This window comes from Copadichromis virginalis, linkage group LG11, assembly GCF_057382275.1.
Source record: "Copadichromis virginalis isolate Kocher_CV1m ecotype Utaka linkage group LG11, C_Virginalis_male_GT1.1, whole genome shotgun sequence".
Taxonomy (NCBI): domain Eukaryota; kingdom Metazoa; phylum Chordata; class Actinopteri; order Cichliformes; family Cichlidae; genus Copadichromis; species Copadichromis virginalis.
Window position 1 is genome coordinate 9152993 of NC_140628.1, and position 24037 is coordinate 9177029.

Consider the following 24037-nt stretch of genomic DNA (forward strand, 5'->3'; position numbering starts at 1 on the left):
AGCTGGAGTTGACCAGTCACAAGGCCTTGCCTGGCCTTCAGAAACAATAAGGCTCAAGTTACCAGGAGAGGCTGAGGGGCAAAGGGAGGAGGATGCTCTCTTCACCCACAACACCATAACTCTCACTGGGCCAGAGCCTCTGTCACTGGATGCTGCTCTGGTTGGAGCTCCCAGTAACCTTTTAAATCAGGTCCCACTGACAGCTTCCATTAACATTCCTGCCCAGCCTGGCAGGCAATTGAACAAAGGGTAAGTGGGACAGAGCAGAGCATAGACTTTGGGGGTGGTGGTAAACTCTGGGACCAGGAACAGAAGAGCACATGGGTGCAGGACAGAAAAAGAGGAAAAAGCCACAAAGTGAGGGAGGGTAAAGATCAGAGATAGTGACGGAGACGGGGAGGGTACAGAGTGGAAAAAAAAAAACTACAACAGGGAAGGGATCTGGAACTGCTTTGTATTTGTGTGTAAAGTTCTGAATAGGTGCTTATTTAGGCTCTGTCAGAACTAGTTTCTACATAATGCCGTTCAACCAATTTCGAAATGTTTATACCTGATCCCAAAAGCCACACTCAAAGTTGAAGTGTTAAACTTAACAACATAAAGTGCAGGGAAGATATGTATGTTTGCACTGAAGCACCGCAGCAATTTCCTAATGTTGTAAACCCGCTCAACATTTGGCAATAAAACCCTTTCTGATTCTGATTCTGATATGGTGTTGATTAACCATGGAAATAAAAGTTAAAACTGTTTTTTCCAGACTGACATTCATGAACAAATGAATAAAAGCAACTGAAAAGAGTTCAAACCTAAAGCATACATTCTCACAAGAGTTTCCAGGGAATTGGCCTAAGCATTTAAGGTCATATGTCTTGTATGTATAAGTGAAATATGAAATGAAATAGAAGAAACCTGCACAAAAATGAGAAAAGAAAAGGCACAGATCAATCAGTGGCTGACCCTCCCGTCCCAGGTCAGAGGTAGACAGCATGGGTCAAGTTGATATAAACCATACTTTGTGCATGCTGCCTCTAGCCATTATAGCATAGTGTACTGTGAAACAGTTACAAGGCGTTTGCCCATCATTAAAGGGGCGTGTGCATTAAATCATGTTTTGCCAGCTGAAAAAACCAGACACCCTTCAAAAGAGCCACCTGAGAACATTTGAGAACTCTTTGGGAGTGCAGTGGTTTTTATTAGCTATTTATTATGACACTGTGGTTGCTATGACACAAAATATACACAAAAGAGATGTGCTGGACGTACAAGAGTCTAACTTACTTCTGCTTAACTAGTGGACCCACAGCGAGCAAAATGTTCCTCCAAGTATTAGTTTCATATCAATATTGTGCTAGTTTGACACACTTATAAATACTCACAGAGCTGAGGCATTAACTTCTGCTGCAGCAAGAATAGCTGCTGCATTCCTGCAGCTAACAGGGAACTTGATAAACTAAACTATCCATTAATGTTAGGATGTGGCTGGTGTAGTGTATATCCTACCCTTTCTCCAGCTGGCTAAATAAATGTAATAGTGACAAGAAAAAAAAAAGAAAGCATCAGTGCACAGCAGGCTGCTCAGCATCTCTTAATGCTGCTGGCATTTCTTTCTTGTAAAAATGTGACACTTGCATTACAAAAAGGACTAAAAATGTACACCTGCCTCGGTTTAAAAAAAAAAGCAAAGAACCTTTTGGCACAGATGCCCCATAAAAAAAAAAAAAAAGAAACTCTGTTTTTGTTACTTACTGATGGCCTCTACACTAGTTCTGCCCAGTGAGGTGTATTAAAAATCACCACTAGTCTCTAGGAAAAGCTACTGGCAAAGAAAACTCTGGTGACACACACACCCACAGGCAGCTGGTCAGTGGAGGATCACTAGTACAAACACTAAAACATGCTCTTGTCATCTTTTATGCAGTTGAAAGGTGCAGAACATTACCGACTGCAGCTTTAAATCTTTAAATAATTTCAGCTGCCAATCATTCTGCTGGTCAAACCTGCATATACTTAGTCATCGCAGCATGACTGTTGGTTCTTTTATGGGAAATGACGCCAGTGATGTTCCTGTGTGGTCTGTGGGGGGACTTTGAAGACAAATGAGAGCTCTACATACAAAACAAGAAGAATTACAGAACTCTTAGGAGATAAATACGTGACGATACAATAAAGACTCTGAGAATCCATTTTTCAGTCTGTCTGTCACTGGAACAAATCACAATGGTTTTCAGTGACAGAAAGAAATATGCTTTGAACAACAGAAGACCAGGATATGTGGCAAACAAAACCTTGCAGAGTCCAATTTTCAACTTCCTTCTATTGCTCTCTAACAGATGATGCTGAAAAGTGCTCTTTGCCAGGAGCATTTATGAACAAAAGCCAGCCTAAAAAAACCCATCCTTGTAATTGGTACTATTGAGAGTGTTCTGTTTGTGTGAATAAGTGTGAGTGTGTGTGTGTGTGTGTGTGTGTGTGTGTGTGTGTGTGTGTGTGTGTGTGTGTGTGTGTGTGTGTGTGTGTGTGTGTGTGTGTGTGTGTGTGAGCATAAGCCAGTTGTATGGGAGAATTCAACATTAGTGAAGCTGGTGTGTGTCACATTCCATTCCTGACTGAGCCTCACTCAACCCACCCCCCCTGGTCTGGTTCCTACCGACTGATTCTGTTAATTACTTTGCCTTTTTTATTCTGAGAGAGCTGTGAGAAATGCCTCTCACCGCCACCGCTGTCCCACCCAGAACCCTACAACAACTATTAGCTTAATTACTTACATCTAACGTACTTCTCCAGTAATAATGTCCACATCAGCATCAAAGAGATTTCAAAGAACATCAGCTCCTACCCCTTCTTAACCCTATACACCACTTTCCTTTCAACTCCTTTTTTATCATCACTGCTGCCTGATGTGAGAATGTACCTTCTGCACTAATTTTTAATTTCCCTTGTATTCTTTGGAAGAGCTGATACTGCTGTGGTTCTGTGTGGTTAAGCTTTGCGCAATGTGCGCACACAGACTCATTTGGGCAACAGCATAGCCTGGGAAAGTTTGTGCGGAGCACATAAAATAGGGGAGTGGAGGCGGAGGAGTGCCGTGTTGGGGGAATGAGAGAAGAGGTGAGGAGAGGGCTTGGTACGAGGGAGGAGACGCGCCGCGGCAGCTCAGCTGTGTAGAAGCTAATGGGCTCTCATCCCCTTCCCACGACCACCACATGTTTTCTGATGGGCACTCAAGCGGCGAGACACATATTGGTTTGGCTACTGACACAGAACTCCAGCCAGCTCGCTTCAGTACTGCTCTGCTCTGCCTATTCAGCATCTGTCTGAACTCTGGTTAGCCTGTATATGACTTTAGGACTGGCAGAGTATGAATCAGTAACCAGCCTCTAATAATGTGAGGAGGTAGTGGTTGATCTCACTTGCTGGAACAGCAATAATGAGAGATGAAAGACAGAAGTATGGCTCACAGACAGACAGTGACACTGATAAACTGAGTGGCGTGATGAACAGGGAGCCACCGCAAATTGATGTTTGTCTCTGTCAGCAAAGAGAAAGAAATTCTCCATTATGGGGCATCTACTAAACTACAGCCTCTCACATCAGCACATGTGTATATTTTATCATGAAGTATCACAAGGTTTAAGCTTTAACATAAATTAAAAGATATCTTTGGCGGCTTTGGCAAGGATTATGCAACAAATTTTATGCACAGAAATGTATAAAGTAAATTGTAAATTGCTTGAAAGTTGAGGAAACCCTCTTAGTACCAGTATGATTAAAGCTAACTAATCCAAATGTGCATAACTGAAGACAGTGTTCAGGCCCTCCACAGTCCGTCTGGACATTATCCCCTCTAATTTGTGAGAATAAAACTTCAAGCCCCTGATTAAGTGATCCAGGGTAGCCAATTGTTGTGACTGTACTGTGTGATGTTTGATTTGACTGTGTGGAATGTGGCGACCTTTGATCCAGTGACAACATTCAATTAGATAAGGTTAAGTAAATTGACCTCCTCCATCCCAGCTACTCAATCCAGAGCTGGATAAAGTGTAAACAGCTTGTATGCAACACAATGAACCAGAGTTTACAGTGAGTGTGCCCTGTTAACGCGTTGTAGTGTTGTTCTGCCTTTATAAACAGCAAAACAAAACTCCTTCGCCTTTCCTGCAGTGATCACTGGAGAGTCTCTCCCTATCTGCCTCTAAGGAGCTTAACTTGGAATTACTTGTTGTAATAACTCAATAATAAGAAAGCGTGTGTCACTGACAGACCTTAAAAATAAATGTACCTTAGTGGTAAAATGAGTCAGGGAGCCCCGGGAATTACATTACACCCAGTAGCTGACAAGCTAAATCACCATGTTGCAGCTGTGGAGCAGAAAGCATCATCAGAAAAATGTGGGAAATTTAATTTCTTCATGTACTGACTTAACTTAATAGAACATAAAGCTCAGCACTAAATGCTTCTAAAAGTAGGCATTATCAAAATCCATGCAGTGTCACTGGAATGCTGTTCATGTGCTTTACAGAGGAGATTTACTTCCTTTTTTTTTTGCTATTTCAGTGTGGATCGCCAAAGTTCACCTAACAATCTGAATGAAGACATACAAAACGTAAAACGCTCACATCTATATTGTAAAACCTTTAGACATTTAAGATTTGTGACTTCAAGGAGGATCCACATTTATTATGTAGCCCCAAACACACAGGTAGTCACAAGGAAACACACCAAACATAAAGTTGAGTTCAAACTAGTACAGAAACATTACTACACTTTAGACTTCTGCCTTGTGCCCATGTTATTTCTAAGTGCTATAGACTTTTCATCTGGAAGTGACATTCACACTAATGTGATACGAGATCCTTTCACAGCCATTACAAGCAGTCATTACGCCTTTCCAGAGATCACGCTAATGAGACTGATTAGGTAATATTCTCTCCACTTTCACATGGTGAGAAAGGCTAATTGCTTATCTCCTTCCCTTTGACTCTACCTTACCTAGACAACAACCTTCAGAGGTAAAATAGCAGTGACCCACAATGACCTCTTTTCACACTTAGAGACTAAATCTTCTACAGCTTCAACCCCTTAACTAGGCAGAGAATAACTAACCATTATTATGACTGATTAATGTTATTTGTGTAACGGTAGCAGTGCTACATCTCATCTTTCCAAAATGTTATATTTCTCCTTTTATTCTATAATCTTTTATTTCAATTCTGTTACTTCACTGTTATTATAACAGAAGTTTCCTGAGTGTGTCATTTGCACTCATTTACTACGTGGTGTAAACACAATCCCATCTTCTGTTCATATTGAATCCTGAAGGGAAGATATAAAATACTCGCATTGGAGCTGTGATATCATTAGAGTGAGGACTAGCATCACTATCTTTAGCCTGAGTCACACTCCAACCCCACCCCATCTCTAGCCTTAGCCCTCATCTCTTTTTGCCCAATCTGTATGTTCGTCCCTCTGCCTCAGGCTTTAAGAACTGTGAGACTGGCCTAAATAGCCGAACACTTCACAGATGAACAGCTCCAGTAATGGGCTGTGATTGACCTCGACAGCCATCTCTGAGAGGATTCTCTGGGGTCTGATCTCCAGATTACCTGCCTTGCTACATACATACACAAAACATGATGAGAGTAGCTGCCTTGGTGATTAAACACACTATTGTGGAAGTCACTGGGTGCTTAAACAAACAAACACTTGGGATAACGTGTTTTGGTCGAGTTTCATGCCCTTGATTCTAAAATTGAATGGCAAGACTCATTTTAATTTGCATGAGGCAAAGCCCAATGAGTAAGTCCTGTTAAATTCTCATACTCCTTAGAATTGTATGAATGCACACTCCCAGACATTATCTGAAGTAGCTACTTGTCTCTTCATTTATTCACAGTCATCTCTTGTGAAATTTTGATCAGGTCCCAACAGCTGAAGAGCTGGTCACTTCATTTATGACATTTCCCTGGTAAATTGCTTTCTGAGGTTTCTCCCAAGCATGTACAATAAATGTATTTTTAGTACCATTTTGTCTACTGTAGATCTATCAGCCAGAAAAGGTTCAGGCAGCAGCTTAAAGCCATCAAGTTTCTGCCTGAAACCAAGCCAGACTGTTGATTTAACACTCTATGGAGTGAGTGAACACATGCAAAGGAGGGGAAAAGAGCATGATAGATGGACATATGAAAGTACGGCAGTCCTTTGAAAGATTGTAATGGAGGAGGCTACCAAGGGAGATCCCACTTCAGTTCACACCCCATCTACAGTGTCAGTGCAACCCATTCAAAGGCTATCATTTCAGTAAAGAGGCAAACATAGCATGTGTAGCAATTTCTCTGCATTTGCACGTGCATGCACTGACCAGTGAGTATAATGGAATGCATTCATGTGCTCAAGTCGAACGGTCAGATCAAAGTCAGGTGGTGCTTCAGTGCCACCTGCTCTCATTAGTCTTTGGGTCTGCAGACTCGAGGTACTGTAGAACCCCACCTGTTTCTGACTGCTGTGGACAGGCCTCTCAGGACACTTACATAAATGGGCACAAATACACACCAACACTTATATATAGGTTTGCATGAAATGTCACTATAATGCATGCAACATATACGTAGTATCTGCTCTCCTATAATAAATATGTTTAGACTTAATTCAGAATAAACTCTGAAGCAGTTTCTTCCCCCCATTTGTCTAATTTTAAAGCAGTAATTGAGAAGAAAACAGCTTTAATAACTATTAGGGAACTAAGTGTGTTCAGTATTACAGCACTTTGGGAATTTGCACAGGATTAATTCCATGTAGCTTTCATTATTCCCTTCAATATGTTAAAATTGAGATTAAAGATCACTTTGTTCCTCTATTCTCCCTGCTCCCATGGTATGGTAAAGAGATCAAAACTGAAGGGCTTTATAGGGAACATCTTTAACATTTGCTCTGCTCTCAGTGTGCTTGATTAAATGTAACATTTTGAGATCCCAGAGTTCTGAGAAAAGCATAAATCATTGTCTCGCAGCTGCTGCCGTGCCTAGGGAAAACACATGCTATCCCTCACAGACTCACACTCTCCCTCTCTCTTCTACAATCATAAAACTCACTCGAGCCATTGGTCCCTCCCTCCTCTGCTGAAATCACAATGGTAAAGTGAGTGTGTGTTTGGGGTGGGGGACACCTGCAGGCTGCTGCTTGCCCCACGGTTGAGCATAAACCCCAGCTCCTCACACGCCCTCTAGCCCTTTACTCTTGCACACTAGCCCCATCCAAGGCCCCTTAGTCCTTCCCATCCATCAGTGATGACAGACCCAAGACTGAGCCAAAAGCACATAGTCAGCCAGCCAGCCAGCCACTGTCCAGGGATCAAAATGATCAAACTGTCTCTTGAGTACCAGTGATAATTTACACTCAAAGTAGCACTAGAGGTCACTGTGAATGACATGGCCAAGGATTTCTGGTCCCAGTCACTAAAGGCACTGCTCTACTCTTATTAAATTCAAAAATAATTTATAGATCTAATATCAGAGGCATCCATTCCAATGCATGCTGGTGAATGATGACATGTCCCTGGCTCTCAACTAGGCCCATGTGGAAGAAAAACCTATGCCCTTCTGATCCTGAACCTGGATTGCTGTCTGCTGTGACTTAAAAGCAGCTACCTCACTTGCAGACTTGCCCTGCAGACTTGCATGTTTCCATTGTTGATTTATTACAATAGTTTATCTTTTATTTATTTAATTAAAAAGTGGCGCTGATATATTTTATTATTCATGTCTCATAATGCTTTTAAAGTTTTGTTATTTCAGAAGAAAAGAGCATGAAAAGGATATTGTGGCTATCTGGGTCGACTAATCAACTTGGAGAAAGCCTGTGGGACCGTCATGTTGTAATCTAAAGGGTTAATGGCGAGAAATAAAATTACTCGACCATTTTGGATCCATAAAAGAGGACACTTCAAAGCAGAGCTGCTTAGTTCTTCTGCGTAAAAACCCACGCCTTTAATTGTGTTTAATTTATTAGAATGTTCCAACCTCAGCTCTGTTAAATAAAAACACATTATTCCCGATCTGCAGGAGTTCTACAAGTGTACAGGGACTCCCTCCAACCGCCGACCATAGCCACCCAAACCACCCTCTTCATTTTCTAAGTAAATTGGAATTTTGTTTTAGTTCACTGGTAAACAATTAGACAGAAAACAGATGTCACTGGCCATATTTAAAAGCTACTCATCTCCTTAGATTAACTTTGTATAAAAGAGTTATAAGGAGTGAGAGAAAGAATGAGACAATTAAACGTGTCAAAGCTTTCATTAAAATACTGGACTACAAATAATTCAAATAAAACAATATATCAAAACAACCAATTTATCTTTACTTTAACACTGAAAATGAACATTTCCCAACATCCCCCCTGGAGATATGAGCCTTTCCGAGCCTTGAGAAATTAGAAGGTGCATGGCATTGAGGAAATGGCTTCTGGGATGAATTAAAGGATCTATAAGGAAAGTGCTGTTGATTTTCAGAGCCTGTCAAAAGCTCTAAGAAATGAGACAATGCAGAGATCACTCATACATAAAGGGGCAGAGGCAAAATACGAAAAAGCAAGACTTCTCTTGACTTATAATCAACTGCAGTCAATCAAATAAAGGTATATGAATGTATATATATTTAAACACTTCACTGACTACACACTGGTAGCTTAATGGCAATTACCCCCATTCCCCCCCTCCCCCGTTATGCTTTGAGAACTGGGCAGAAATCGCTCATAACTCTGCTGTGTTTTCCACTGCATCCTACTGTCAGGAGTCAGCTTTTCTCCCTACCCCGGTCGTATACTCAGTGTATAATGATCACACTTTAGGAATTTGGTAAATGGACTCAGCAGAACCACATGGGAAGAATAAAGTGTGTTTGATGCCAAGACCAAGTGCTCCAACAACTGAGGAATGTCATGATCACAAAATGTTGAACCTCTGAGCTAGCCCTGTGGGAGCAAAGTGTCCAGCCTATTTAGAGCAGTGCCACACCACCTTTCATCTCTTGCTGAATGAGGCGTTGCATCCATCATTCTATTAACATTGCTATAACAGGCTCCTAGTCACCCTCTGGATGACAGCAGGGACATGGGACATGTGGGCTAACCAAAGGCTTTGATGTAAGCCTGACCACCATACAAAACAGAGCTTTAAGAGACACCCCAAAACCCTGTGTACACACACAAGTGTTATCCTCAGCAGCATGTTAGGAAAAATACAGAGAATGAGAAAAACGTTCCACGTGTGGTAAAGTTGTTACCTTACAGTCACACGCTGCTGACCCCCAGCTTTCACTACACATTTGATTATTAGATCAATTAGATGTCTAGGGCATTAATCGTTTCAATATTCCAAAAACAAAAGTGATTGATCTGAGACTGAAATGCACAAGGGGCGAAATACAGCTCTATCTTTGGTAGCACACACACACACACACACAATGTTTGTGATTCCCATTATCAAAGGGGTGAAAGCTATTTGCAAATATGGCACATATCACAGCTGATTTGTGGCTTTTCTCCGTCATTTAGACACATGTGAGTGACACATATTTATATATTGTAATATGAAGGTAAACATGCCCCAAGTCTGAATGGCAGCCAGTTAACTGACTGATGAATCCCACACTGTTAAATATCGTATGTCCGAAAAGAGACAATAGAGACGTTCAGACAGTGAGAGAGAAAAAAAAAAAAAGAGTGATCTGAACTCAAAAGACAGGGGGGGAAAAAGAAGAGAGGCAGTGATGAGAAGTAGCACAGACCTGCACTGCTCCACATCTGCTGGAGATATATTCAGTTCTTCTGGGAGTCAGCCCCCCCACCTCCTTTTACCTTCATCTCCTTTCGCTCTCCCACTCTCTTTGCTTCCTTTTGGTCTTCTGGTTTGTGTTCAGATCAGGTTTTAATATTCAAAAATATGTACTGCCTTTATGAGCCATGCTTTACTGAAATAATATGGTCTCTAAATCACAGTAATGGTTTGAGGCCGTGGACTAAACAGAGTTTACCAGAGCTCCTAAAAGTATCTATCTACTACATGTCTGAGTGATCATGTACGTAATCGATGGAAGAACATCTCGTCGGAAACACTGATTTTAAAAATCTGCCTTTCTGTCGCTGTAACATTCAGGAAATGTATTCAATGACTGTCCTCACATTTATCAAACCATTACCTCTCTAAGAAATGTCAGCCTGCCTTTTATTTGCAATTTACAGCAGTGTCCTGGCACTTGGTTTACTAGAAATGGGACAGTAAATGATAGAGTGAAATTTAAAGAGCAATACAGTGCCTGGTTAGGGATGACCTCCAAAATCTACTGTCTCTAAACAATAGTTTTCTTCTTACTTTCCTGCACCCTTAGGTACAACTGCATCTTCTTCTCACAGTTTAAACTACCTGAGGAGAGCTCTATACACACCTCAGAGCTGACATGTTTAAGGCCTGAGCCCTGATATGATTCAGGAGTTGGCGGTTTGCACAAATCAAGGCTACACAATGAATCTCTGTAGTCCGGTATTAAAAGGAATGTACAACTGTGATTCTGAAGACAACTCTGAAAACAAATGGAGCTGTATTGTTTTACCTTGTCACCCCAGGCTTCTCCTGTATCTGATCTTGGGATCTGATCTTGGGAGAAGGTTGCAGGAAAACAGCCCAGAATGTACTTTAAGGCCCCTACTGTGGGCTTTTAGAAACTTGGGAGTGGCTAAAGGCCATGACATAGTAGAGACTGTCCCATACTTCGAGAGGTATCAGTTTTTCTCGGGAAGAACGTTTTTTTTAAGTTGACGGTATGAAGAATATTAATAACACACTAATATCCGTGGTCATATCTATTTCTAGAAGCTCATACAGAAAAATGAGGGCATCCTTGGCGACATGTACAGATGTGATGATTAATATCCTACTTACTAAATCAAGCACTGCAGCACTTTAAATTTTGGAATTGGTTTGCATTTTTAGCTCTTTGGAAAGGCTACTGAATAATCCCACTCCCTCTCTCAAAAGGCACATGCATGCACCCACACACCCTCACAATGACACAGGAAACATAATCTGTGGTCTAGGGATGCAATCAAAACTGCAACCTGACATCAGAGCAGCCGTCAACAGCAATCCTCAAGTGGTTAGCTGTTGTTAGCCAGCTCAGCCCAGTGCTGACAGAGACTAACTGCTGTTTAGAGAAATCACACTGCCTGAAAAGAGATGCAGGGCTGCCAACCCTGCTTCAAGGACAGCAGAGTGGGAAACACTTATCGGCTTTACTAAACAAATAACTGAAAGGGGGCACTACATGACATTATGAGAGGAAGGAAAATATGACAACCTAAACAAATGGAGACTCCTGAATTAGATCACCAATAGTGCAGATATAATCAGTGCCTGTAACAAACCCAAACACCAAAACCACAACCAGAAAATGAACTAAAACCTGATTTATAAATGAAGGGTGGGGAGGGGTGGAGAGGAGCGGAGAGGAGAAAAGAGGGTAATCCATACATTTAAAACACTTATACCTGAGTTCCTGCAATCATCTCCTTGCTGAGGGACCTGAATAGAAAATGCCAGCAGGTCAGGGGCCAGCAAAGATTCAGGCTTGCGAATCTCATTAAGCCAGCGGCTCATATGTAGTTCTTTAGTGTCAGATGGACCCTGAATCAGAGGAACCAGCTTCTCCTTCACTCCCTCTCCTGAACCTGAAAGACAAGAGTAATAGTTTGTAATATTTTACAAACTCTCCACTTCTCCAAATCAAGCTATAATGACTCCCATAAATTGGAAAGCATTTCTGAAATAGGAATGACCAAATGTACACATAAAATAAAACATTTGTAAATGTTTCATGTATTAAAAACAGCCCTTTATTTGAACTTCCTTGTGATTCACCTTGAAGTAACTGCAACAGCACTATTTGGTTGCTATACAGAAGGCAAAAGGCCTAATAACGAATTATGAATTATTATTATTATGACCACTCCTATGCACCAGTAAAGCCATGTTTTGTTAATTTTTCACTTTAGTTGAAGAGCTCATAGTCCAAAAGAACAACTTTGCCCTCCATCGTCATTTTCACTCCTTATGTGCACATATTTTTGTGACTCTACAATAAATGGTCATTTTAAAATAAGGGCATTAACTGCACATGGTTTGCTTGTATTTCTATATTGACAGCTGCAATAGATCTACTAATCTGACCCACATCATGTGCAGCTTGACCTTGTGAACTCTGTGCTATGACACTAGCTCCAATAACATCCTTGCCATCAAAGACATGGCCACAGCCCAATGACAGCGCCCCAGGAGAAAACAGCAACTGAATCACATAGCTGGATAGAAATCAACATAAAGACTGAGCAGGAAAACGAGAGGGAGCAAGACAGAGTAGAGTGTGTAAAAGCATAAGTTAAAGAAAGTAAAAGAAGAGTCTAGTCTGTCTCACTCTTTCCCTCCTACACAGGCAGTAAAGTTTTAACAGGGCACAGCTGCACACACCTGGGGTCCTGGCGCACACTTTTACAGCTCCCACGGTTCCTGAGGCACATTTCACCGTCGCACGGCTGCAGAACTTCAGCTCCAGGTTTTGGACCGAGCCTTCGAGAGTCGGTGACGGGCCTGGATATTTCACACCTAATAAAAAAAGTGAAAAAAAGTGAAAATGAACTGCAGTCCGGCAGATTTAAGCACCGCTTCTGTGACTTAGTTAAACACCTGATTGGCCTTTAATTGTTCTTGACCAGCTAGTTGCTCTTAAACAAAGAAATCAAGAAAAGGTGTCCTCTGTTTTCAACAGTATTACTGATAGCGCATGTCTTTGACATATAATCTGAAAAAAATACATTTGCATATTAAGGTCAGCTATAAACCACGACAAACGACACTGGGCAATTTTTCTAAAATACATGATGCACCTTCTCAGTTTTAAAGTTTACGCCAGTCCATACTTAAAGTTATTATTTTCTTTAATGTTATATCTTCTTCTGAGTACAAGCGGACAGGGTCTGAAAATTTATAGAGGTTATCTTTGTTTATTATTGCAATTTTTGTTTCCTGTGAAAACTTTTAGATCATTTTGGATACAAGACAGTCTGAAATCACACCCACACTGCTACGCCTAAAAATCATGATAAAAAGAGATCTAATTAACTTGTTGTGAGTAATCGTTTATTTCCAAAACAATATTCCATGTAGTCACGCTTGTATTCAGCTTAGTGTCAAGTACAGCTCACTTCACACCAGCATTACATCACAGGAGCCTCAAGTGTTCCTCACTCTATGATTACTTCTCTTAATGGCAGCCTAGTGTGGAAGAACCTCCTGTCTTCCATCTTTCCAAAATGAAACTGTTTGCAATGTGACAAGGAATTACATATTCTCTATTATATGTCAGTGTTATTTCTATGGTGAGAGGCTATTTCAAACACATAACAGGAGAAGCAGGGAGACGTAGCTGGATGACTAAAAGATACTGTGGAGTTAAGGAAGTTATGTGCCAAACCGCCTGTTGAGAGAGGAGAGGAGGATCCATTCATCACATGCTACATTCTTCCAGTAAGCTGGAACTGTCCAAGGGAATCACATTTAATTCTTGCATCACCTGTTCCAATAAGGCTTTCCTTCTCAAATAATCCTCTCATACAGCGATTGTGCTTTATTTCCTACAAGTGTCCACAGCACTTTTTCAGTCGAGTTTACAACTTACTGGGGCTTTTTCTGTCGTGTGTTGGCCAAGGGACGGCAAAGTCACTGAGCAAACGGCAAAAAAGGTTCAATATCAACATAAATAAACTCAAGTTTAGCATACAAAACACTTTCTACTGCAAATCTCACACACACACACACACACACACACACACACACACACGTACATACAAGTGCTTCATTCTATGCAAAAGCACTTTTAACTTAATGTTCACTCACACCAATGGATGCTTGAAGGGCAACTCGAGGTTTGGTAACTTGCCTCCACTGAATCATCCCTTTGCAAATATGCAAACTTATGTCTAGATTTGGTCACTTACTCAGCCCAGGATGAATACAACCTTAGATAAGTGTAGGACGAGCTCTACTTCCTGAGCCACTCTACTAGTTTTATCCTCTCAAACTCTTTTGTATACACACAGATATTATATAACAAATTTCCTTCTTACACAGGTGATTGAAAAATCTAAACACTGTATAACCAGTGCTAAATTGGATGGGCTTTACACCAACATAGCACACAGTATTTTTCTGATCAACTAAAAATTCAAATGTAGTTTCACCGTAAATCAGCAGTGTGAAGTAGGGCATGTTTGAGTAGTCACACACATAGCACACTTAACCGGGGAATTATTGAAAATTGCTAAAAAACTCTAACCACTGACTTCCCTCCTCTCTCTCTCTCAGACAAATTGCCCATCAACCTCTTCACCTGCTGTCTAAGAGGCCCTCCATGAGACCAGATGGAAGATGGTTATGTTAATAACCCTCCTTCTGTCTCTCTGTCTCCCACTTAATATATCTGCAGGTCAAACAGAGCAGTGCTGTACAACCACTCTGTGCATTTAGCTGCCTTATTCTGTTTAGGCTGAGGCTGTAATACTGGCAACCAGTAATATATATCTTTGTCTTGGAGCCACTTTCTATTTACACTGCAGTACAGTGTATATAGTTCTTTTAAGTAGATGGTAATGCCCAATGTAAACCTTGTAAAATAAAACAACACCACTCTCAAAATCTTCAGCATGCTCTATTGCAAACTAATGGCATCCAAATGATGAGCGTGATTTTGCTCTTTATACGGTTTCTTTCCCACTCCTAATTTTAACCTAAGAATCAGCAGAGCTGCAGAGTCGGCACCTTAATTATCAACCAAACACTAATCAGTGAGTCTGTGCTCCACACAACCAAGGGGGTGTCCCAAGTACACAATTTCAGTAATCTTATCTTCTATCTTTCTATATGTTTTTTTAAACCAGGGAAGCAACTTTGGTCTTCAAAGAATGTATGTGAAAAGGATACGCGTGTATATACATGAAACACTGATTTCTAGATTAGTTCATGTGGCCAAGGACCAGAGGGAATGACTAAAAGTGATATATGTACTACATAAAGTTAGGTTCACTTCTCCCACTAGAAACAATATAGTATAGTATAATATGTATTTGTCATAAGAACATTGCCCAAGACATTTGGCTTTATCACTGAGTGTATCTGAGTAAACCTAAAAACACATGACCCATCTACCCTGAAAGAGTAGCCTATTCATGGAGAATGAATAACCAGACTCAGTGACCATTTGGCCTTTTTCAACACAGCACTAAAAGAAAAATGACATCAACAATGATGAGTTGCCCCGACTGTTCCCCAGAGCTTGGACAAGACGAAGATGTTAAAAGTGCAAGCCAATCTGTAATATGACAGGGGCCTTTTCTTCTACTCTGTGTTCTCTTTGATAAATGGCACTAGAGGTATCACTATAACATATCCCCTTGCCCACATAGATGTCCTAAGGGCACTGTGCACCTGCTGGGTTGGTGGTTGTTGCATGGGGGAGCTCTAAGCAATGTTTTGTCCAGCTGTTAGGACTATAAAATGTGGGGTACACAGAAAGAGTAAAAACACAAGGGTAGGTAGTTTGTTGGCTTAAACAGCAGTATCCCGTGTGATTCATGTGTGTATGTTGGGTTAGAGTGTGTATAGAGTGTGTCAGTGTGACTGACTGAGTGAGTGAATGTGTGTGGTACTGTTACTCGTCAAGCAAAGGCAGGTGCAAGAAGTACATAAACACACAGCTAGGGGCCAGAGAGTATGGCACTCCATCAAACACTAAGGGCGCAACTGTGGGCAGCTGGATTTGCCATAGAAAACACCAATGAGAAAGTGCGGAGAAGATGAAGGGAAGGGGGCCTGAAAGTCAATAAAGAGGGGTAGAAAGAGCTGATGCAAAAAAGCAGAATGCACACACTAACACATGCACCGTATGGGAGGTGGAGGGTACTTTCTTTACTTTCTGCATACCTCAATAGTTGGCGTGTCCATGGTTCAGTATATATGTGCAGCACATCTGCAGGCTTGAAAGCCATGCTTTACACATTCCAACATGTCCTGCTCTCACAGCTTTGGGGAAGGCTATGGGAAAGTTGTCTGCCTACAATGGTGGACCAGGCAATATTCTACCTCAAGATGCGAACCATTTCTTTTAGTCTATATTCACAAAACCCAGAAATAGTTTTACTTTCATTTATGATGCTATATAAAAAAAGGTTTATTTTTCCTGTTCTTCAAATACTACACCATATAACAAGTCTGAAAAAAATCCCAAGACAGACAAAAAAAGAGATAACGATACAAAATACAGTAAAAACCAAGCTATAGGACTTGTGCTAGAACAACTATTAAAAGCTGTGTTTTGATTACCCTCCCTCTTTGCAGCTACATACTCCATGCATTAATGACCAGCTTTATGTGTGATGGAAACAAGTTAAAAAAAGGATGTAAATTATCTCAAAACCATAAAGGGCAGGTGAAAAGACAAAGACAGACAAAGAAGGGGAAATAACCTAAAGTATTAAAACCTCCAAGGTTGGCAACGGGCCCACAGCAGCTAGGGGGCTGACAGAAAAAGAGGTAGACATAGACAAGTTGGGTAGCCTGAAAGCAGCCAGCTGAGCCATTAAGTGCTGATGCAGAAACAATAACTGTCTCTCCTAAGTCAGGAGGGAAGCAGTAGAAGCAGTAAGTAGGAGCAGGTCTGCTGGCATCTTGCCCAGAACTGACACACAGCAAAAATGCAGACACATGCTGAGAGAGTGGGACAGGAAAACAGACAAGGTGAACCAGTAGTGGTTTGTTATGCAGTTAAAACTAAAAGGAGAGCAGCTTTGTTACTCAAACAAAGGTCTGCATTAGAGAAAGAAAAACATCGAGTTACTACGATAACAAGAACTGATTTTTATGATAGTAAAAATGACATTGAGGTACTTTTGGGGGATGCATTAAAAGTTCATTATGGTTCCATCAGAGAATCTTTCTTATGAAATTGCGTTGATATGACACGTGTTGTGATTTAACACAACATAAATAAAAATAAACTGAGCTGAGCTAAATCATAATTGATATTTGAAGGGATTGCAGTTAGAAAAAAAAATATCACAACTACTATTTAGCACAGGTTAAAGCTGTAAGAATATCTGCACACAGGAAGAATATGCATGTTTGATTTCAAACAGATGTAAACAACAACAACAGCTGTTTGTAGATAGATGAAGGAGCTGGGCAGTTTATATAACCAGTAATTGCTGCCAGAGTTTGGGTTGTTTTTTGAGGGGGGCTTTGCATATTAGGAAGAATTGCTTTTTGTTTTGTTTTTTTTAAAGTTGGGTGGTGAGACAGAAAACAGAAAAGCAATCCAGCAAGTGTCTGTGAACAAAAATAATGGGTTTCCTTACACATATGATAAAATCCCAGTCAAGCTGCTCCTACCTCACTGAATGAAGGTTACAGCGGTACTGGTGTGTGCAAGCGGTACTCGCTCCCTATAACCGTCATGGTATAAAGACAATGATGGGGTATAAGTGCCGGTGGTAGCAGAAGCTGGGGGTCTAATTTTCTTGATTTCCATCCCCTCCAGGTGCTGCTGGCTTTTCTGTCGGCCCACTGAAGCAGTGACACATGTTCTCCACACATTCAAACTGTGGTTCTCTCTGCCACTGAATTACCACAATTAAGGAGTCTTCATGCGGAAGCAATTTGGCCAAAACTAATGTGCCTAGGCAGTGAGGTTTGGAAGACAGTGGTTGGATGGGGTTGGGGTGGTGGGGGGGTTGGGAGGAAGGGGATCAAGAGCAAAACTGAAGGGAGAGTTATAAAAGAAGTAAGATGAGGGAAAGAGAGAGAGTGTGAGAGAAAAGGGGGCGACAGATGTGCTAAATGTGATAGACAAACATGTGCCGTGACATAGAGGATTCCCCCATTGCCACTTGTAAGGAAATAATTAGTCGGTGGTAAGATAGGTCATTAAAACACAGTTCTGGTTGAGAAGGTCTGCCTCTCAATCTCCCATATCCCCAGCCTAATGCTGCTCTGACAAATTTGGTTAGCATAAGAAACAGGGGCATTCTAGCTTTGAAGCAGATGCCAGGATGGAATACCAGTGTGGTTTCACCATGAGAGATGCTCGAAACTACAGACCACAGCTAATGACGCTAAACCAGTCCCCTCTATTGCTGAAATCCAACTCTGGATTACTATCCGTTCTCTCTCACACTCTCTAGATCTCTGCATAGCTTATTCTTGTCCTCTTTCACAAGCTTTTCCCTCCTCACTCCACTTCCCTTATGAGGGGAGAATTAAAGAGAAAACGAGCAGAGCATTCTTGTTTATCAATAATCCAACGAGATCAATATTTATGTCTGAGCTTTGCAGAGGCTGACTGTGTCTGTGTGTGGTGGTAGCCAAGACGTGACTGGGGTTTTGGTGCTGCTGAGACACTTCAATGGGAGTTACAGTGGAAATTTATGGCTCTGTGACGTGGAGCTATGTGCTCAGTCGGCACTAGTCACTACCCTCAGATGGGGCGGTTGGCTCACAGCAGGGAGCCAGCTCTGCAGACACTACCAGATGACATAAATACAAACAGATTTATTTGAGGCTGTCATTGATTGGTAACATTCAGAGAGTCTGCTGCAAGAGCTTTAAAGTCTATTAGTCTTTTAGTGTGTTTCATTTAAAGTCTCAGAGATGTTCTTCCCTTTAGTGTGTGCGCTTGTATTTAGTTTTTATTAAGAATTACCTATCTCTGTTATCGAAACATTATGCTGAAATATGTGCAATGTCTCTCTTTTGATTTTTATTCTTCATCAAAGGCTCTAATAGCTTTAATGTTTACAATCAGTACAGTATCCATATTATTATACACACACAACACAACAGTCTTTAAATAATCTATACTTTCAAAAAACTGTTCACACTTTGGGCTCTGTTTATTACATCATCTGTAGGTGACATATTTTAGAGGCCAAAAGGGAGTCTATGTGGGATTTTCATATCATATTTCAGTTTAACACTTCAGGGAGAGATGAGCTCATTATCCCAACTCTAATGGGCAAAAGCTTAAATCTGTAGAAAATGTTCTTATCCCATGTGTGGCATGCTTGGCAGTAATCAGGCTTCTAAAAAGTGTAGTAGTTCTTTAAATTAAGCACTAATTCAAGTACTATAGTGCGTGTCAATGCTCAGTTGGATTTAGTGTTCAAGTAAATTACACCATCCAACATTCATATCAGAGAAGGAAGAAATAAGTCAAAACTCAGAATTCCACATTCTGCACTGGGACCGTCCATGTTCTTCAACATGCCTGGAATCACATCTCATTTCCCATGATAGAAAAAGTGAGCTACAATTCAAACAAACAAGGGGAAGAAACTACTTGGCGGAATTTCAGCTAACTTCTGTGGACGGTATGAGGAAAAGAGGCATGATAAATGGACAACCATGGTGAGACAAGACAAGCATGATGTCCCCCTATGAATGCTTAAGCTCACCAAACCAACTTTGATGTGGAAATGCGTATGCGTATAGATATTTTGCATCTGTGCATACATGTGAAAAGCAGTTTAGTGAAAGTTGCGCTTGATATGTTATTGCAACCAGACCTCAGGCACTTCCTGGTGCTCTCATCCCATTAAACGTATACATTTTCGCGTAATCCAATGTTTAATTGTGGGACTACACAGCAAACTTCTGCTTTGCATCGACTCCGCTGGCCTCTCTGATTAGCTCAGGACTAAAGTGAACAACAGAGAAAGAGCAGAATTCTTCATGAAGACACAAGAAAAGCAGGGAAGTCTGGACTGACTTAAAACATCATCACAATCTGCCAGGAGTGGAGCGAGCCCGTCTGTAGCTCATTGAAGTTTTCATTGACAAGAACCGTCTCAAGTTCCAGCCAAGATTTATTTATCAATTCTCTGATGCTGACACGACGTGTTTTTTATGTAAGGTTGCGTACAGATGAAAAAAATCCTTCTTTCTTTCTTTTCCTCCTGCTTTCTTCCTGTCCTGATGTCAATCCGTGAAGAAGACAAGTCGACAGGCAGAAATTTCTCTCAAACCAATAAGTTACCTCTTCAAAGAAATATGGATACTTGAGTGAGAGGCCAGGCCACGCTGAAACAGACATCTCAGGGTTTTCATTAAGCTTCTCAACCCTTTACTGACATTTGTGACAACCGCAGACCATAAAAAGGGCTGTTGTCCTTCCTTTCTTCACAGGAGAACAATCAAAAGAACTATCAAAACAATCTCCATGAGCTAAGTGTATGGGCTCATTAGATGACAGGGCAAAGCTGCATGTTCCTCTGACTTGTCTTGATTAATAGATGAGAAACATTAAGGTTGTGAGTAATAAGCCTGTGTCAGCCAAAATCTACACAGGAAAACAATGAAAAACTGAGAGAGTGCAACCTCCTGTGTTCAGTCTTATAGCCAGAAGCATGCTACCAACAGCTGCATTATTAGTGGCGCACAAGAGAAAAAAAACAGAGGAAGGAGGAGGTAGCAAAGACAGATGGGCAAATTCTGGGACCAGAAAACATAAAATCTAAAACATACGAGGCATCAGATTACACAGGTGACAGGACGATGTGAAAAGTTTTCCCCCCTCTTATAACAATGAGCTATTACCGATATTTATTGTGCTACAGCATCACAGGCAGTTAGATCACAGGGATATAAACTGCTGGCCATGACAAGAGCAGCCTTTTTCATGCAGTGCAAAAATGCGTAAAACTATTGTTGATGTGTCTCAAAGATCATGTTTGTTTCCAAGCAACGGGAGATATCAGTGTGAAGAAAAGCATAAGTAAGTCTCACTAATGTGACCCTGAATGGACTTGGCAGGTTTTTTTCCCCCAATCGTTTCCCCAGCTTTGTCCTGACCCCCCCCTCCTCACCTCACCATGGTAAGTGTAGGGAGAACTAAAAACAAAGGGCTTGTTTTAATAATGATACGGTTAAATGAGTGAGAGCATACGTCCCTTACTAACATTAACAACATGCCTGTAGTTGCTATGCAGTGAGAACATAGTCTTGATTATTTGCCTTAAATGGGATCATATGTTCAGAAGCTAGCTATATATATATATATATATATATATATATATATATATATATATATATATATATATATATATATATATATATGATCCATTTAAGATGGAGGTAGGAATACATTGCATTTGCAAATATGCACGATTCTCTGCCTGTGTGCCTAAACTGACACGCAATTAGGTGCCAGACCTGGGATTAATAAAGCAAGCCAATGACCAGTTGTATTTCTGGGCACAGTTGGCCCCACACTCTCACCCTCTTTATTTCATTCTGTCACTTTTCCCTTCAACCTTTATGTTCCTTTTTCTTTCATTTTTCATCTTGCTCATTATATCATTCACTCTCTCGTCCTCTGTTCTTTTCCCCTCATGTCTGTCACGCTAAAGCTATGTCACAGCTCGTATATCACCCAGCAATCATCTAAAGCATGACTGGTGACCACCACCAACCAACTTTTACCAGACCTCCCTCTTTTTGTCGCAGTCCAGACCACCACAGAGCTCCAAGGCCGGAAAACCAGCTGTGGTAGCTACATTAAAGTTCAATCCATCAATGGTGGAAATGCCAATTTTATGCTAATTTAAATTGCTTTGATCTTTTATCTTTCAAATATAGCCTTGTAGAGTAAAATAAGGAAGTGAGAACCAAAGTTACAGTCAAGGGCAAAAGTCTGGACAGTAGAAAGTTTATACCGCTCACTTATAACTCAAATAAGACAAGTTAAAAAAATTACTTTTGAGCGTTTTAAACACCGCTCATGTTTAAAAGAGGTGCAGGCAAAAAAGAAAAAAAAACAAAAACATCCATTGTATAAAATGTAAATGAGCTGCTCAAAGGGTGTGCACTTGCGGTATATGGAATTGTTGCTCTGTCACAGATGTGACAAAGACAGAAATACTTAACTACACACACAGACTTGAATGAAAGCAGGAAAGGGCACAAGGCTTATTCATAATTATCATCTTTTTCTAATCAGGCTTTGTACCAGTGCTGAGTATAAACTGGTTATTCATTCAGACATTTAATGAGACTGCTTTCAATAATATATCCTTGAGATGTCAGTAGAAATACATGTGAGAGCCTAATGTGGTCAGCAATTAGCAATGACAAAAAGAATCTGGGTGGATTAAACTTTTTCACTACCAAAATTAGACACATAAACACAATTCTTACGCACGGTGTATTTTACACTCACACAGAACTGCATAGAGTTGAGTAAGATGTGGGAGGTCACTGTGGTCAGTGTGTTGCCGAATCTGAGGTTAGCAGTGGGTAAAAGTATTGGTAGACAGGAATTACTGGCTACTACTATTACTGCTGCTGCTACTAAAAACCACAATAACATGCATAATGTATAAACATTAGAACACGCATATAACATAGAACCGGGAATTCTGACAATTACAAAAAAAAGAGGAGAATACAAAAGAGGACCTAGTAACAAATCCAAAAAGAATTGGGAACAAAATAAAAGTTGTCAACAGAGAAGACTTAAAAGCATAAGAAAAAGACATAAATAAACTGAGATGAAGCTTAAAAGGGAAAAATACTATGTTCTAAAACAAAATATAAGTTATGAATGAGGAGTGAAGTAAAGTAGAGCCAAACCAACACAGCTGATGCTAACCTTCTGAGCACAAAGGCACATAGTCCAAGCGTGCATGCACTGACGCAAGCACATATGGGCACACACCTGTCCATTTTCAGCTAGAGATACCAATAATGACATACTGTTTGCTGCATAGCTCACCAATAAAATACAACACTAATGTGGACTTCACTGGAATGCAAAGGATAATCAACAGTCCCACACAGCTGTGTGATAAACCATGCAGACATGCAATCGAGTGACAAGGAAAATATAATATTACGGTATGTTTTCTTATTTTACTCATATCTGGTCTTGTGAAACACAGATTACACTGGATGTGCTGTGCGCTGTGTTATTCCTGTAGTTGCCACTGAGCACCACAGTAACTCAAAGTATTACAAGTCCTAGCGGCTGTGTTCCAGTCAGCTGCAATGAATTTTAGTCTCTGAATGTTGCTCTTAATATTTTTGAATATTTTACAGTCTGTCAGTGCCTTGGGATTAAAACTGAAGCTGTTGAGTTTGCCCGTGAAATGCTGAAATGTGGAATTTCTTTTGGACAGTGAATTAATTCTCATACCTAAACGTTTCCCTCCCGCGAAGGACACTGACCATCTGTGTTATCAGCTAGACTTCAATATGAAACACCTTCCCCTATTGAAAAACTTTGCAACATCAAAAGAGAGAAGGGAGGACAAATTCCTAAAAGAATGAAAAAGCATATGTTCAAAGTGAACAGCGTTTGTTTGCCGTCTTCAGTTTTTAGCTTCAGCGTGTATCAGTTGTGTGCTGGCAATACCTTGATGAGTGCTACAGCAGTTGGGGACACGAGAACAATCTCATGGTTTAAACCCAAATCTTGTGTTGCATTAGATCTGCCACCTTTACCACAAATATCTGCAGCCAGTGAGCCAGTAAGTCACACTTACGGAAAAATAGCGGCTGGTGTCGCCGTGGCAAACTTTATTTTCTTACCAACCGCACAGCACACATCTCCCTTAAGGTATGAGTGTTCCCGAAATTGCAAAAGCAGATACAGTACTAGACATTTTTGGTTATATCATAGGAATTATTGCTGAGTATTTTCCCTACATATACTTACCCAGCACACCACCTATTCTCCTCAAGTCTCATTCCTTTTAAGCTCAAACTTACTTTTCTTCTAAGCCCCCACTGCTCCTTTTCTAGCCTGCCAGCACATGGACCAGATGTGCAAATGTTTCTCCATGTCGCTATTCAAGCCCCGTTCCAAGAGAAAGGCAAAATGAGGGGAGAGGAATATTTGACTTCACTCCACGGGAGACCAGCTTCATAAATTTTGGCGGCTACACAACG

The 24037-nt window shown here is 40.8% G+C and overlaps 1 protein-coding gene across 1 annotated transcript in view; it reads right to left on the bottom strand.

Moving 5' to 3' along the window:
• The window catches only part of vps13b (vacuolar protein sorting 13 homolog B), a 297789-nt gene that overhangs the window by 202468 nt on the left and 71284 nt on the right, over nucleotides 1–24037 (bottom strand). The window contains exons 18-19 of the mRNA XM_085472981.1: nucleotides 12515–12649; nucleotides 11539–11718 (exon numbers count right to left, since the gene is read on the bottom strand). Of these exons, the coding sequence (XP_085329107.1) occupies nucleotides 11539–11718; nucleotides 12515–12649 (315 nt within the window). The remainder of the gene's footprint in view (nucleotides 1–11538; nucleotides 11719–12514; nucleotides 12650–24037) is intronic.